A 15,953-nucleotide genomic window follows, 5' to 3' on the forward strand; every position below is an offset into this window, starting at 1 on the left:
CAGGCTACCGTTCTTCAAGCTCCTGAAGCACCAGGATAATTTCACATGGGACCAAGAAGCACCGATGTCGTTTGAGGAACTTAAGTCCTACCTACATAAACCTCCAATCCTCATGGTGTCCTTGGACAAAGAGACCCTCTACCTTTACATCTCTGCTACTACCCACGTAGTCAGCATGGAACTAGTAGTCGAGCGATCAGAGGAAGGGCACACCTATGGTGTCCAACGACCGGTTACTTCATCAGCAAAGTTCTGACAGAGTCCAAGGTCCAGTACAATCACGTGCAGAAGCTGCTATACGTGCTCCTGGTCACCGCAATGAAGCTGAAATAGTACTTCGAGGCTCACAAGATCGCCGCAGTATCCAGCTACCCCATAGGTGACATCCTCCACAACAGGGAAGCCATGGGTCACATCGTGAAGTGGTCCATAGAGCTGGCCGCGCATGACATCACCTTTGTCCCTTAGACCTTCTTCGAGTCACAGATCCTATCCAATTTCATGGCCGAGCGGATGGAGATCTAGATGCCCTCCCCAAAGGAGGAGCTTGAGTACTTGTCCATGTATTTCGACGGATCTCTAAAGATCAAGGGAGGCGATGCTGGGATTTTGTTCATCTCCACGAAAGGGGACGTGCTCAAATACGTTCTGCAGATAATGTTCCTAGTCTCGAACAATGCTGCAGAATATGAGGCGGCTCTCCACAGACTGCGCATTGTGATTTCACTTGGGATAAAGAGCCTCCTCGCCCGAGGGGACTCGGTGCTCATCGTCAACCAAGTGAACAAGGATTGGTCACGAACCAGCGAGAAGATGGACGCCTACTGCATGGAGATACGAAAGCTGGAAGGAAAGTTCTATGGGCTGGAATTCCACCACGTCATTCACGACAACAACATGGCAGTAGACGCCTTGGCCAAGATGGGTTCCACTCGGTCGAAGGTGCCACCCGAGGTATTTGTGCAGGACCTTATAAAGCCCTTGATAAAAATTGCCCTAGAGGAAGAGGGAGTTGCCGCGCCAGCACTGGCTCCCCTGCAAGACAGCATCAACAACATCCTGATGGTTAAGCCTTAGCCCGACTGGATAATGGAGGTCAGGTACATCAAACAAGGAGCTCTTCCACAACCCGAATCCAACCCGGACCAGGAAACTTGAGCGCTTCATGAGATAATCACTCGACGGAGCAAGAACTATGTCCTCATAGAAGGAAACCTCTATTGGAGAGGTACAAGCTCTCGTGTTCTACAGAAGGGCATCTCTCAGGAGGAGGGACATCGACTACTTCAAGAGATCGACACAGGTATCTGCGGGAATCACACCGGTGCTAGATCCATCGTAGGCAAGGCCTTCCGATCTAGATTCTACTGGCCCACAATGGTGGCTGACGCAGAAAATCTGGTCCGTCGATGCAAGGGATGCCAGTTCTTTGCTAAGCAGATCCACGTGCCAGCTCAGGAGCTGCAAACCATCCCTATGTCATGGCCCTTCGCATGCTGGGGACTCGACATGATTGGTCCCTTCAAGAAAGCATCTTAGGGCTACAACCATATTTTGGTCGCCATTGACAAGTTCACCAAATGGATAGAGGTGAAACCCATAAAGAGGCTAACAGCAGCTAAAGTCGCCGAATTCATAGCAGAGATCATGCACAGGTTCGAGGTCCCTAACAGGATCATAACCAACCTAGGAACCAACTTCACCGGTTAGGAGTTCTAGGACTTCTGCGACAAAAGGAACATCAAGCTGTGTCACGCATCCGTCGCCCACCCTAGGGACAATGGCCAAGTCGAGCGGGCCAATGGAGCGGTGCTGCAGGGTATCAAGTCCAGGATCTTCAACCGATTGAAGAAGGACGCGACCAAATGGCTGCGGGAGTTACTCGCAGTAATTTGGGGGCTACGCACGCAGCCAAGCAGAGCTACTGGTCAGACCCCATTCTTCCTAGTGTACGAGTCAGAGGCAGTGCTACCGACTGACCTCATGTTCAATGCACCACGAGTGGAGATGTACAAGAAGGAAGAGGTGGAAAAGGCGCGCGTTCAAGACATCGATAGCATCGAGGAAGAATGGGTGGCAGCTTGTATTTAGGCTGCAAGGATTCTACATCGTGGAACTTGTTCTCAACGCATTCAGAGCAAGAAAGACATGCACAAGCTGGCAGCCCCATGGGAGGGGCCATTCATCGTCAAGGAGGTCACTCGGTCGGACTCATACCGAGGTAGGACAGGACAGACATTCCAAATTCATGGAACATCGAGCATCTATGATGCTTCTTCACATAATAAAGCTATGTACCCTCTATATTTGTTTATATCATATAATGAATAAAGTTCATCAAGTTTGGTGGTCGGTATATTTGACCCCGAAAGTCACCCCAACTTTAGATCTTCTTTCTCAAGCTCGAAACTTGGGGTTGCGCAAGTTTATTTTACGATTTGCTTTCTTCAAACGCTTATCTCTACTAACCCTAAAACCCATAAAGTACTTCGATAGAACATATCTTGAACCACGGGACCTAGCTATCCTTGTGACGCCAAGGTACTATGCGTGAACGAGAGTACGCCCTCTGCACTAGGAAATTGAGGCTAGTGAGACTAAGGATCCTCGTAACAGATCAAGAAATTAAAAGTTAAAGGGAAACGGGGAGTAAAGCACATTTACAAACACCAGTTTTTACTCAGGCATCCCACCGAAGCAAAAGACATAATTTCAACATCTAAACCCTACATTGTTTTTTCCTACCGGTCTGCAGGGGCATCGTCGCCATCTTCAGGAACGACGTCGTTGGCAAGGATTTTCAGATTTGTATAAGCAAGACAATTTTAGGCCGTGATAAACAGCTCCAACCGCAGGTCGAATTCAAAACATTCCCCAAAATCAACCCACTCAAATTTAAAACATTTCCCAAAACCATCCCACCCCCGCTCAAAATAACTCTCGGGCCTGCTGCTGATTCGAGACCGGCCGGCCCAACAAGGCCCAATACCTACTAAGCCCATATCACCGTAACTTAAGGGAAAACCTCAAGAACCCTAGGCAAACAGCAAGAGCAGAGAAAGAAGGCACAATAGCTCGGCAAAATGCAGCTCTCCTCCCTCCGGCGAGCTCTCCATGCGCGCCGGCCCCGCGCGGCCTCGCCTTTCCCCTTCGCCGCCAGATTCAGGCCTCGCCCCTTTTCCTCCGCATCCGCGGCGCCGGCGCCGTCACCCAAGGACGCTCGTGACGCGCCGCCGCCGCCGATGCCGACGCGGCCGTGGGGGGAGGCGCTCGCGGCCTCCCAGCGCTCCTTCTTCCTGCCGCTCGCGGGCCGCGTCCTCGCCGCCTCGGCGACCGGGAACGCGGCCGTGGCGCCGCCCGCGGTCCACGCCTCGCTCGCGCTCGCAGCCGCCGGCGCGCGCGGCGCGACGCGGAGGCAGCTCCTCCAGGTGCTTGGGTGCGGCGGCGGGGGAAAGGGTGCCGCAGCGGACGCGGCGAACGTGGCGTCGCGTGTGGTGAAGCGGGTGCTCAGGGACCGGTCCCCGTCCGGCGGCCCGCAGCTGGCGTTCGCGGGAGGAGTCTGGGCCGACGCTTCGACGAGGCTGTCCCCGGGGTTCGTGGAGACTGCCCGCAATGTGTACTGCTCCGCGGCGAGGACGGCCGACTTCTTGAACAAGGTATGACATATTGCGCAATTTTCTCTATAACTGCAGTATGACAGGCTGTGCTCGTCAACTGCTCGACAATATGCTTCTCCCACGAGTTCATGTACTCAGTACATCTTAACATGTGGTTGGATGGTTATTGTAATTCGTTGCTTAGGTTACCACGGATAGAAGTGGTATCAATTGGCCATATGTAATTTGTGCTGTACCTTCATGTTCTGTGCCCTGTAGCTTTCTGTTCACTTCTTTTCTCTGATAGAAATGACAGTATGCATAAGTTAACTTGTTAGGATAAATATACCCACCATATGCTGCTGCCAATTAATAGCTGTAGGGTGAAATTATTTTAGGAATTGTTCATTTTTTGTTTGTAAGTAGCAAACTGTAATCTTGTGATGCATTTCTATGATTTGTCTTTTGAGATTAGTAGTTCTGAAATTTGTACATTTTCTATGCTATTGATTTTTGAAGCCAGAAGATGCTGCGAAACAAATTAACTTGTGGGTCCAAGAGTCCACGAAATGTACTGTTACCTCACTCCAACCGGATGTATCAATTGACCAGAATACAGGACTTGTTCTTGGCAGCGCGCTATATTTTAGGGGAAGGTGGCTTAATCGGGCTGATATAAGGAGCACTACAGCACAAAAGTTCTATTGTCTTGATGGAACTTGTGTTGATGTCCCTTTTGTGGAATATGATAGAACTCGACCTTTTGCAGTTCATGAGGGATTTAAAGTCATTAAGCTTCCTTATCAGCGAGGATGGACTGAACGGAAGTTCTCCATGTATATCTTCCTGCCTGATACTCATGATGGCTTGTTTGAATTAACTAAGAAATTTTTTGCTGAACCTTTATTCTTAGAACAAAATTTGCCAACAGAGAAGTGTCATGTGGATATCAGGGTGCCCAATTTCACAGTATCTTTCCAGATTGATATGAAGGAATTTCTCAAAGAAATGGGCCTTGAATTACCCTTCCAACGGGATGCAGATTTCACAGATATGGTCAAGGAAGATGAACCCAGTGGTCCTTTGTTTCTATCTGATGTACTTCATAAAGCAGTTTTGGAGGTTAATGATAAAGTGATTGATGAAGCTTCATTCTCGACGGGCATAGGCAAGCCTTCTCCAGCAGAGCACTTTGTTGCCGACCACCCATTCTTCTTTGTCATTAGGGAGGAGGTGTCTGGCTCAGTAATCTTCATGGGGCATATGCTGGACCCTTCATCACCATCATAGCTTCAGGTTCTGACCTTTTATCAGCAAAGTACGGCGTATCTTGTATGATCTCTAACTTTGCCAGTCTGGTTCATTAAGATTTTGGTACTTTTGTTGCTTGTCTGCTTCATGTAACATACAAACATACAGTTACTCTGTTGGATTTTATATTGTCTTGTATGCCTTTCTACTTGGTGCTAAACCATATAAAGATGTGTATGGATGTGCTGCTTTTCAGAAATCTCTATGGTCTTGGCCAATTTATAGAAGAAACTTCTGTTAGCAGATGTGTTAGTTTATTGTTGTAGATTGACACCTGTACTTTTTCTTGTCTATCTATGCATGTATTAATAATTTAGTATTTGGTTTAATATATTTGTATGCATGAATTTTGCTGATGATATTTTTCATGGAGTTGTTTCAGTTTCATGTTCATATAGTAGATTGCCATTATTTACTCTTTCCTATGTACCAGGAACAAGCTGGTAAGCATACAAACATAGTGGTTTTGATTTCATATAAGGATGGGGACATGAAAGGATGTGGCTTCAAAATTTTAGACGAATGATGTCTCAATTTAAATATTCTAATAGGTGGCATTTACTTGGTGATTGTCAGGTTAGATTGTCTTCAATGATGGCACGCACTGTTGTGTTGTTAGCCTGGGACAGCAGTCGCCTTACATTGATCTAAAGGAGAAGAATTTCTTTGCCATGGACAAAGAGACTAAAAGGTATTGCTACCTCATTGCTTGAGATTATAGCTGGGGCAAGAAGCACTAAGAATAGTAAAAATAGGCATGCTCAAGGTGAGCAGAGTAACCCTGCTGACCAAATAAGATACAATAGTTAAGAAATAGTAGAAAGACTTGTGGTGTGCAAATGGACTTGAAATGATGAGTGGGAAGCAGATACAGGAAAAAAGCATGCAGTTCTTTTGTTCATGCCCCTTGGCCGTGATGAGCTAGGAAATGATTGCTTCATCGCTTTTGTTTGTCATGTTGCATCATTCTTCTGGCAATTTAATCAGAGGCCAACTATTTTGTTGGTGCTTCTTTTTCTCACTTCAATCCGTTAGTTGTTGCATGACATTTCAATCTAATCCCAGATCTCCCTATGTTAGGGGAATGTATCGGATGTATGCCATTGCTCTGAGAACTAGCTTGCATTTTGCTGACTTGTGCCAGTTGGTTCCCTTGCATATTGCATCCCCAGGATTATTTTTATATGTACACACCTGGGATATTGACTGATAAATACAATACATGTTATTCATTCCTAGGGCAGTGGATTTTGTCACAGAAAACCATAGAACCAACCTATATGAAATATAAGCTATGATGAAGGCGAGGAGGAGAGAGTGGAGGAAGGGTGTGTTGAGGCGGCGTGACGATGGGGCCTGTCCAGTGGCTTGCCTAGAAACAAACGGCAGCTAGGAATTTAATTGTCCAGTCATTTCCTTACCTTTTGTTTTCAAGACATTCAGACTTTTATTCTAAAGCAGTTCAGAAAATATCAGCTTCCCCCTTGGTTTCCTGGCTTGGCCACATGCAAGAATAGCAGTCATACTTAATAAACTGCTACCACCTTGCATGAAAATACTAACTCCTGATTCATTCCTAACTAAACTATCAGCAATCATAATGGTCTCGTCTTCGTCTCCAGACCACAACTTCTTTAGTGGTGCTATTTCCAAATAAAAATATCAGATGATTTTATCATAACGACATTCTCCTACATTTTTTATTGTGAATGGAGCTGTTCAACATTCATGGGGTGACGGTGTGGAGAATGAAGTTATGTGTGGCAGCAAGTGAATAACAATATGAAGTTATATAGACAAACATCACGGTCATGAAGAAATTAGAATTGAGTGACTCATGTCAAAAAAATTCCTGACATCGTAAAATGTACACTAAATTTGAACATTAGGTATATATACTGCTGTGCAATTAGATATAACATAATGATTTCCTTGAACGAGAAGGACAGCATAATGACTTTATTTCAAAACAATAAAAAATGGAGGGGCACCAGAACAGAACAGTGCATCCTGTCTTAATTATTGTCAAAAGGACATTCAGTAGATTTTGGTTCAGGTACGGTGGTCTTGCTTTGTCCGTATGTAGAGTATATTATCTATATTGAATGGCAGCCGGCACCACCACTTAGCGTTATATTAGTGTACTTCTCTTGTTTAGTTTTAAGCTAATTAAACAACTACGGCCAAAACGCAAACCGACGATAGCTCAACTAATACCAGAAAGGAAGTTGTTGATTATACTGTAGTACTAGTAGCAAGGAACACTACTGGAAAACTCAGCATTCGTCCTCAGGTTCAGTACCGGTTGTATTTTGGTCTGGTACTAATGTGAGCATTAGTACCGGACCTAACGGTTAAAGAGAAGCGTAATACTTAAGTAATTTCGGTAGCTGCTTCCTCGAACTGTCGCACTTATATTAACATTGTTAGGAAAGAAATAAAAGGCTCGAAATTGTGCTATAGTTTCTGTATTTTTCTCTCTCTAAGTCAATATCCAAAACAAAAGAAAAACGAAACACCGGTGTCGATTGCCAGAAAAGATAAGCATGGGTAACGGGGCACTAGCATATACGATGAAGATTTTGTATGCTCATAAGTGCTCACGAGGTTATTTCAGACAGTTGGTTGACTGTATAATTATAATTGTATAAGTGTACGTGTACATGTATTTAGGATATGTTTGGTTGGACTTAAAATGATGCATGCATGGATGGTTATTCTGAACTTTATGGTTTAACCAAACCATATGATTCCACCCCGCTCGGTAGAAATTTGTATCAAGTTGGATGGCTTCATCCTGATTGAGTTGGTATTGTTCAGCCAACCAAATATAAATGAACCACCAACTAATTTGAATCATTTCATGTACGTGACCTAACGAATGCCGGCGCCATACGACCACGCAGAAACAAAAGGCCAAGCCCAAACTATCTATGTAACAATAAAAAATGCGGCAGAAAAGCATTGCAGGAGCGTCGAAGGTGGTAGGTCACAGATTTTCTTAGATAAACCACGGGTCCGAGGAAGAAGCAACCTGGCAAGCAACGCAAGAGAAAGCGGTCAATGGAAGAGTTGAGCAGAAAATGACTGCGGAAAGCACGTCGCATCTATCGTGTTGTCCTACGTTAGCTGAGGGTCACGTACACGTCCTACAGAGCCCTACGATTTCGCTGACCATGTATCTGGCCGTGGAGGAAGTCCAAGGGAAACGTCCCGGAGACCACCATGCTAAACATTCAAATAAGAAAAAGGAAAAAAAAGATACCTTGAACTTGTAAGCTATATAAAGCGCACTACGATGTAGTGGGATCAAAGCATCTTCTCTTGTTCTTCTTCTTCCCTAACTCAGTTCACAGCAGGAGCTCTATCTCTGTTTCACAATCCACCAAAATGGAAATGGAGCATTCCTTCTCCTCCTGCTCCTCCCCTCCCCCTGCTACTACCCTGCAGCAGCCCTAGCCTCGCTGTTCCCCTGCTGACACGGTCACACGGAGGACACGGATATGCGGTTGCTCAACGACCTCGTCCAGCACATGGACACCGACGATTGCTCCGGCTGGTCCTCTTCGTCGTCCTCCTCATCTTCCTCCGAGGCCGGAATGGGGTCCGTGGACACTGACCACGGGCATCGGCGACGGCAGGAGGCCTTCATCGGGGTACCCAAGCGTGCCTAGGGCAAGTTCAGTGCCAAGATCCAGGACTCCACACGCGGACGCGCCTGCGTGTGGCTGGGCACCTTCGACACCCTGGAGAGGATGCCGCGCTCGCCTACGACCAGGCTGCCTTCACCGCTCGTGGCACCGCCGCCATTCTCAACTTCCTTATCGAGCACGTGCAGCAGTCGCTCCACGCAATTATGGGCGCCGCTGCCAGAGCTGTTGACACTAGTTTTTGGCCAGAGTTAACCGCTCTGGATAAGGTTCTGACAGCTGATGAAGGGAGAATTGGTATGCTGATGAAGCCGCATTGACCAAGGCTAAACGCAATTGACTAGGGTTCTAGAAGCCGATAGAAGACCAGATGGGCCCAGTCTGAAGCGAAATTGACTCCACCAAATAAGGGAAAAGCATGGAGATTTATCTTTAGTAGTTTTTAAAAATAGCTGTAATAGTTCATGCCGTATTCAACTAGGATTTTAGCTTTGCTCCAGGGTATAAATATAAGTCCATGAGCCTTATAATCAATAATCATCAATCAATCAATACAAACATTTGGCGCCACATCGCCAAAACCTTAGGAGTAGGAGTAGAGTAGATTTGACGAGTTCCTTCCTGCGCACATGGCTGCATCGGCTTCAATCTCAGGCGAGTTTCTAAGTACCGGCACTCGGTCATTACGACCTCTATCAGAAGTTTCAAAATGAAGTCTTATGTTCTGATATTCAGTTGTGTGGCTAGTTATCGAGTTATCTTAGAATGCAAGTAGAACTTTCCAGACTTTGTCCAATATTCTGCTTGTCTTCGACGGTTTCTCACAGTTATCGAGTTGTTTGGTTTTATTAAGTTCTATTGTATCGATCTCTTAGTTCTATCAAGCGCTCATAGTTATCGAACGATTTAGATCTAGTTAGGTTGTTTTCATCGGCTCCCTTGCACTATTTAAACATTCACAGTTATCAGATCGTACCGGCCGGTAGATCTTGCATGCTTTTATTGCTTTATATATGCTAGGTCCGATATAACTTTACCCCTGCCCCTCGTATTGCTAACTGTTGGGCCTTTGACGTCAGCACATTACTACAAAGAGCCGATGCTTCGGTCAGGTCTTATCTGTTTCTCTCAAAAGCACGGTAACGTCATTGAGCCGATAGAGGTGCATACGAGGCCTTGCTGCCGCAAGTTTGTTTAGTGAAGTTAATAGGCCAAAGTTAATGCCCTCTCACCACGTTACCTTATCTAAGTTCCATTACACAGTCATGACATTGATTATGATTCTATTAGTTTAATTAGCTCATGAGTGGTAGGCAAGAGGTTCTTGTTTGCTATGTTCTAATCTCTTAGGTTAATAGATTGATGTCAATAACCTCTCATTCGCACTACCTTGTCTAAGTTCAATTACCTTATCAAGATATTGACTAGATCTGTTAATCTATGTAACACCCAAATTTTTGAAGAATTCAAATTCATTAAAATTTGCTCAAATTAGGATGTCATTTAAATTCTAGGCATTTAATTTTATTTTCTTTAAATTTAATTAATTCATCATAGGAGTTTATTGTGCATTCATGCTGGTGCATTTATTTTTGGTTGCTTGAGTTTGAATCAAATTTGAATTTCAAATTCAAATTCACTTTTCAAAACCTTTTTCTTTTCCCTTTATCTTTTTCTTTTCCTTCTTCTCCTCCTGGGCCGCATTCTCCTTTCTCCCCTTTCTTTTTCTTTCCTTTCGGCCTAGCCGCACAGCAGCGTCGCCGGCCCAGCTCTCCTCGCCCACGCGGCCCACCGCTCCGCCTTTCTCCTCCGGCCCGCGAAGCTCGCCGCTCCCCCTTTTTCCTCCGCCGGCCCGCGATCGCGCGCGCTGGCCCAACAGCCGCGTCGGCCCGCCTACCGCTTCCTTCCTCCGGCCTGACGGGTGGGCCCTACCCGTCATCCCCGTCCTCCGGCTGTACCCGACTGGGACTCCTCCCCCGACCGCGCCGGACTCCGCCGCCCGCAACCGCCGCGCGTTTTCTCCGCGCGGGATCCGTCCTATCTCTATCCCGCCGCCAACCGCCCCTATATAAACCGCCGCCCCCTCCCCCCGGCCTCGAGCACCCACGCCAGCACCCTCCAAAACCCTAGCCACCCGAGCTCCAATGCCGCCGCCCTCTCTCCGCTGCAAGCCACCGCTGTGAGGTGAGCTCGGTCGCCCTTTCGGCTCACCCGAGGGCACAAATGAGTTCGCCGCGTCTCCCGCTCCCTTCCTGTGCTATCCGCGCGCGAAAATGAGCCCCGGAGCGCCGTTTCGGCCTACTCCGGCGACCCCGCCGCCGCTCGCCACCGTCCACCGTCGTCTGCCGCCACCGCTGCGGTGTCATCGACGACCGTGACTCCGACGGTCAGCAGCGAGTCAATCAGACCGCGTAACGGTCAACCGCGCTGCGTCGCATCACTTTTTCGCTTAAGCCCTCACCTTTTTCGCAAATCAACCCGCGGTCCAGATCGCGTTGAAAAATATTTACAGATCTGCCCTCGCATTTTTCGGTTTAAGCCCTGAGTTTTCTAAAAATCAACCCGCCGTCCGTTTTGGAGTTTTTTCGCGTTAGACCTTCGGTTTATACGCGTAATTATGTATATGCTCTCGGTTTTCACGGTTTGGCCTTGAAGTTTTGTTTTTCTCGCAGAAAAGCCTCTGGATCTTGTTTCAAGCATATCTTTTGCATCTTAACTCCGTTTTTCGCGTTCTTTATATCCACGTGTTCGTTTTAAAGCATAGATCAATTTTACAAGCTTGTTTTCTCTGTTTAATTGTGATTGGTGTACTGTTTCTTACCTTTTGCTCATGTTTGCTTGTATGTGCTCGTGTGACGCGTGTAGACGTTCAGCAGTTCAAGGGATTTAAAGACCAAGCCTTCGAGGAGTACGAACAGCAGGAGCAAGGCCAAGAAGGCAAGTCGTGTCCTTGATCACTACTTTTCCATCCTATACACCTTTACTTTCTCGTACTCAACATTTATGCTATGCACTTGTTAAGATTAAATTGATGGGTCCTATTTAAGGTTCGCCTAGATTGAAATTACCTTTGCCTTGACCAACCGGGTTTACTTTTATGTTGGGTAGCTCATGCTTAGTGCTTACTTGGTATGGTGGTTTAACTGAACACAATGATTAATCTTGCTTTACTTCTGTTATACCTTTCATTAATACAAGATCATGTATGTTTAATCGGAACATGAGCGACCACCCAGGAAAAAAGTGCTACCACGAGACTAAATGGCTCTGGTCTTGGCTGAATAATTAGAAACCTTAGTCTGGGGTGATCTTACTCGTGATGAGTCAAGAGGGGGGACTGAGTCGTTGCGTCTTTGGCCTGTGATAGGTTGTGCACGCCAGACACCGAAACCTTAGCGGGTTACCACTGATTAATGAATCTTTGTAAAGGCCTCGTAGCGTCCCTATGCAATCACACCTCGGAAGTGTGGTATGGTGCCTTGCAAACACCGCATGGTTGGGTCCAAAGTTCTTTTGAACTTTTACGCGACTTGTGGGTAAAGATGTGCCACCTCTGCAGAGTGTAAAACTGATCGATCAGCCGTGCTCACGGTTAAGAGCGGCCTGGACCCTCACATGATAATATTATTGGAAGATGGATTTAAATTGTTGTCATTTCATGCTTATGTTGTTTACTTTATTTATGCTCATGTTTAATTTCGGGTGGTATAAACTTATATTTAGTTAATTGCTAATAAAATTTGACCAACTTAACTAAAAGCTGATGCTAATTTAGCCTTAGCCATACCTTGATTGGCCTTATACTACACTGTTCCCCACGACTTGTTGAGTACCAACCATAAGTGTACTTGCAAAACCGCTGTTCAGACCAAGCTAATTTGGAGGAGTATCTGCACGACTTCGAGGAGTTCTAGGCGTACGGTTCTTCAGTCAGCTGCCTGTGGTGTCTTCGTCATCTTTGGAGTTCCGTTGCGTAATAATTTAGGCTTATGTTTTATTGAGGCTTTCGGTCATGTAATAATGTTTAATACTCTCTTCATTCTCTTTAGCATCATCTTTGTTATTCACTATTGTCGTACATGTGTGCAACTTGATCCTGGCGTACATGTATTTAATGCACTTGATTTTGTCCTTAAAATCGGGTGTGACAATCTATTTGGTGTGCGCATGGTTAGCAAGGGCTCCTTTCATGGCTATTGTATTACAATGCTTTATCTTCGCCTGTCGGCTGACATAGCCGATGGCACAAGCCATTAATGTTTTATTTATTTACACCACATCATTACATTCGAAAGGCTTCGCCGCCGATCAGCTCAGAAATTTAATGTTTACCTTATCAATTTTTAGGTCAAATTAACTGGCATGCCTTGCACCACTCGCGAGCTGATATGGAGTCTGCATTGTAGTTAAGCAGATCTGCCAGGTCCTTCGTGCTGTTCAACGTAGAAGCCTGAGGTCCAGATTTTGTTTTAACACGCTCTTGGCATGCCCAGTGGGACTAATAATCAACAAACATCGTTAGTGCTCATCGTTGCCTCAACTTGGATTAGATAGCTGGCGAACCTGGTGATAATCAGCAGCCAGCCGCCCCACCGACACACCTACCGATCTAGGTCTTGTGCAGTAGCGGCGGGAAGCACCACCGCCGCCGCGCCGGCAAGGCAACTGCACTGCGCGTCGCTGCCTTGCGCAGATCTTCAACAACAGAACCAGCGATGGCCAGCAGCTCTGCTGCTTCCACCCCTAGAGGTGAAGGTACCCCTACCTCTCTCTCTCTCTCTCTGTATCACTCTCGGTTGACACCAGAATCCCCTAGAACCTATGTTGATTGTAATCCCGACTAGATATGCATCTAGAGATCCTAGGCATGCACCTAACAATGGTATCAGACACCTCACTAGAAGCTTTTCTAGATCGGGAAAAAGAAGTAGATCGAAAAAAACAAAAAAAAAGAAAAGGCAAACCCTAACCCTAACCCTAGATTTAAAGAATGAAAGCGGAGCGGCTTACCTGCCGCCGTCATCACCGCTGCACGTCCACCGACGGCGAGCGGCAAAGGCCGACCGAGCCACGGGCTCGCCGGGGAAAAGATCCACCCGAGCCGCCGGAGCATCCGCTCGGGGCTCGGGGGGGCGCAACAGCACCACCAAAGGACCGCTCGACGGCGGCGCGCCCAACCTCGCGGAGGACGCGCGCGCCGGCGAGAGGACCCGCGGTGGCGCCGGCCCTCCTCCGTGGTCGCCATGGCCAACTCCTGGATCTCGGAGTAGGCTCCGAGGGAGAGGGGGAGGGAAAGCAAAAAATAGAGAAAGGGGGGGCTGCCGTGGCCGTGCGCTGGCGGGGTCATCCCTCAACCGCCGCCGCCGGCTATCACCAGGCGCGGGAGAGACAGCCCTGCCGCCGCCGCCACAGCAAAAGCTCGCGGGGAAAGAAACAGACTGGCTCTAGGGTTCGGGGGAGCCGGCCGTTTCCGGCGATTTTGTTCCGCCGATCTGACGGCTCGACTGTCGGATTTTGACGGACGGTCGAGATCGTCCGGGCTAGATATGGCAAAGGCGGGAGGAGGCGCTGGGCCACTTCGGTGGCCCAGGCCCAGGTTGCGGCTTGCGAACGCAGCCAGGCGCCACGAGCGAGCAGGCCAAGTTTTGGGCCAGCCATTTTCGTGGGCCATTTTGGCGGACCGGCGGCGTCGCGTGATCAGGCCGAGGGCGGAAACGGACAGTGGGCCGTTTTCGCGGCTAAGCCGAAAAGAGAGTTTCGCACAGTATTTTTTCATAAATTAGTTTTTCTATTTCCAGAAGCATTTAATTGATTTTTTTGCATAGTTTTGGTCTCTAATCTAATTTGAACCAATGTATTAGAGATTAATAAAGTTTATACAGTGATTTTGCTTCTGAAAATAGATTTATTTCCAGTTTCCGCTGCAAAAGTCAAATTTATTGCTCTATTTAAATTTAATTTGAACCAACGAGACAATTAAATTTCTTGAGAGCATGATAAAGTTAATTAGATTATGGTGTTGTTATTTTCTGACCAACGTTGTTAATAACTGTATCATGATTTAAAAAGTTTTGATGCTTTTATTTCTATTTCTGCCCAACGGTGATATAGTTTTAAATTGCATAAACAGTTGTATGTTTTATTTTTTGACCAACGTTGGAAATAAATCATGCAATTGTTGTTATGATCTCACCTTGGATTGCAAATTTCAGGATCATTCAACTTAATGGCTTGTCTCAAAGAGATACCCATTCTGAAAGGAAACAACCATGTAGAGTGGAGGAAGAAGATTGATTTCTCCTTCGTTTGTGGAGAAGTTGACTGGGTGGTGACTACACCGCGGCCAAAAGCTCCAGAAAAGCCAGTGAGGGCTGAAGGTGATGATGATGCCGCATGGCAGCAAAAGGAAAGGGACTATGCTCCACTAGAGTTGGCATATACACTTGAAAACAAACAGTGGACCACTACCAACAAGAAATGTATGGCTTTGGTAAAGAATACGATTGAGCCTGCAATTTTGGGTTCGATCACAGAGTGCGACTCCGTCGTAGAGTACCTAGAGAAGATAAGGAATCAGTTCACTGGTTCCTCAAAGATATATGCTACCCAGCTAGTCAAGCAGCTGGTCACAGAGAGGTACACTGGAGGAGGAACTAGCATAAGAGATCACATCTTGAGGATGTATAACTTGGCAGCACAGTTGAAGCCAATGGATCTTGAGCTCAAGCCTGGGCACATTATTCATTTGGTTTTCGCTTCCCTACCAAAAGAGTTTGACACTTTTGTTGTCAACTATAACATGCAGCCAGAACAGTGGGACATGGAAAAAATGATAGCCATGTGCGTGCAGGAAGAGGATAGAATTAGATCCTTGTATGGTGGTTCATTGCACTATGTGAAGGACAACAGGAAAAAGAATGCTAACTCCTCTTTCAAGGCACGAGGAAAGGCTCCCATGCAGCAGCATCACCAAAAGCCTCTCACAGTAGACAAAGATCAGTGTCTACACTGCAAGAAAAAGGGGCATTACAAGAAAGAATGTCCCGACTGGTTAAAGTCGATAATGGCAAAAAGAGGTGAGAACACTATCTCCTTTGTAAATGAATCCTTGTATACACAGTATTCGAAATCTACTTGGTGGATTGACTCAGGTGCAACTGTTCATGTTGCAAATTCTTTACAGGGATTCCGTTCGACGAGGACTACGCAAAGAAGCGAAAGATGCGTTGAAGTTGCAAATGGAGTCCAAGCAGATGTTGAATCTGTTGGCGATGTCTCTCTAGAGCTAGTTGATGGTTTCATGCTTGTACTTAGAAATGTACTTTATGTTCCTTCGTTACATAGAAACTTGATTAGCATTTCACGTATGGACCATGATGGATATGAATGTCATTTT

At 46.5% G+C, this 15,953-nt stretch overlaps 3 protein-coding genes across 11 annotated transcripts; all 3 read left to right on the forward strand.

Annotated features, from left to right (window-relative positions):
• The first annotated feature begins 525 nt into the window (after positions 1 to 525).
• Positions 526 to 1,077, forward strand: LOC140220209 (uncharacterized). The gene has a single exon (XM_072290232.1). The coding sequence runs from the start codon at positions 526 to 528 to the stop codon at positions 1,075 to 1,077; it is 552 nt and encodes a 183-aa protein (XP_072146333.1).
• Positions 1,078 to 3,031: 1,954 nt separating this feature from the next.
• On the forward strand, positions 3,032 to 6,398 carry LOC117834088 (probable non-inhibitory serpin-Z9). Of its 9 annotated transcripts, none has more exons than XR_011899017.1 (4): positions 3,032 to 3,656; positions 4,116 to 5,350; positions 5,484 to 5,598; positions 6,147 to 6,398. XR_011899017.1 is itself a non-coding variant. In XM_034713704.2 (3 exons), exons 1-2 carry the CDS (start codon positions 3,084 to 3,086, stop codon positions 4,884 to 4,886), a joined length of 1,344 nt encoding a protein of 447 aa, XP_034569595.1. In that variant the 5' UTR covers positions 3,032 to 3,083; the 3' UTR covers positions 4,887 to 4,928; positions 5,484 to 6,036. The 9 variants fall into 9 exon arrangements, 2 of the variants coding, with proteins under 2 accessions (XP_034569595.1, XP_034569596.1); XR_011899018.1 differs by having other exon boundaries at positions 6,152 to 6,398; XR_004635689.2 differs by having other exon boundaries at positions 4,116 to 4,928.
• Positions 6,399 to 14,765: 8,367 nt separating this feature from the next.
• LOC140220210 (uncharacterized) lies at positions 14,766 to 15,703 on the forward strand (the record flags this gene model as incomplete). The annotated part of the gene is made up of 2 exons (XM_072290233.1): positions 14,766 to 15,633; positions 15,678 to 15,703. Coding segments are annotated over 2 exons (894 nt in total), but the record flags the coding sequence as incomplete, so codon positions are not given.
• Positions 15,704 to 15,953: the final 250 nt, after the last annotated feature.

The sequence above is a fragment of the Setaria viridis genome, chromosome 8 (assembly GCF_005286985.2).
Source record: "Setaria viridis chromosome 8, Setaria_viridis_v4.0, whole genome shotgun sequence".
NCBI classification, from domain to species: Eukaryota; Viridiplantae; Streptophyta; class Magnoliopsida; order Poales; family Poaceae; genus Setaria; species Setaria viridis.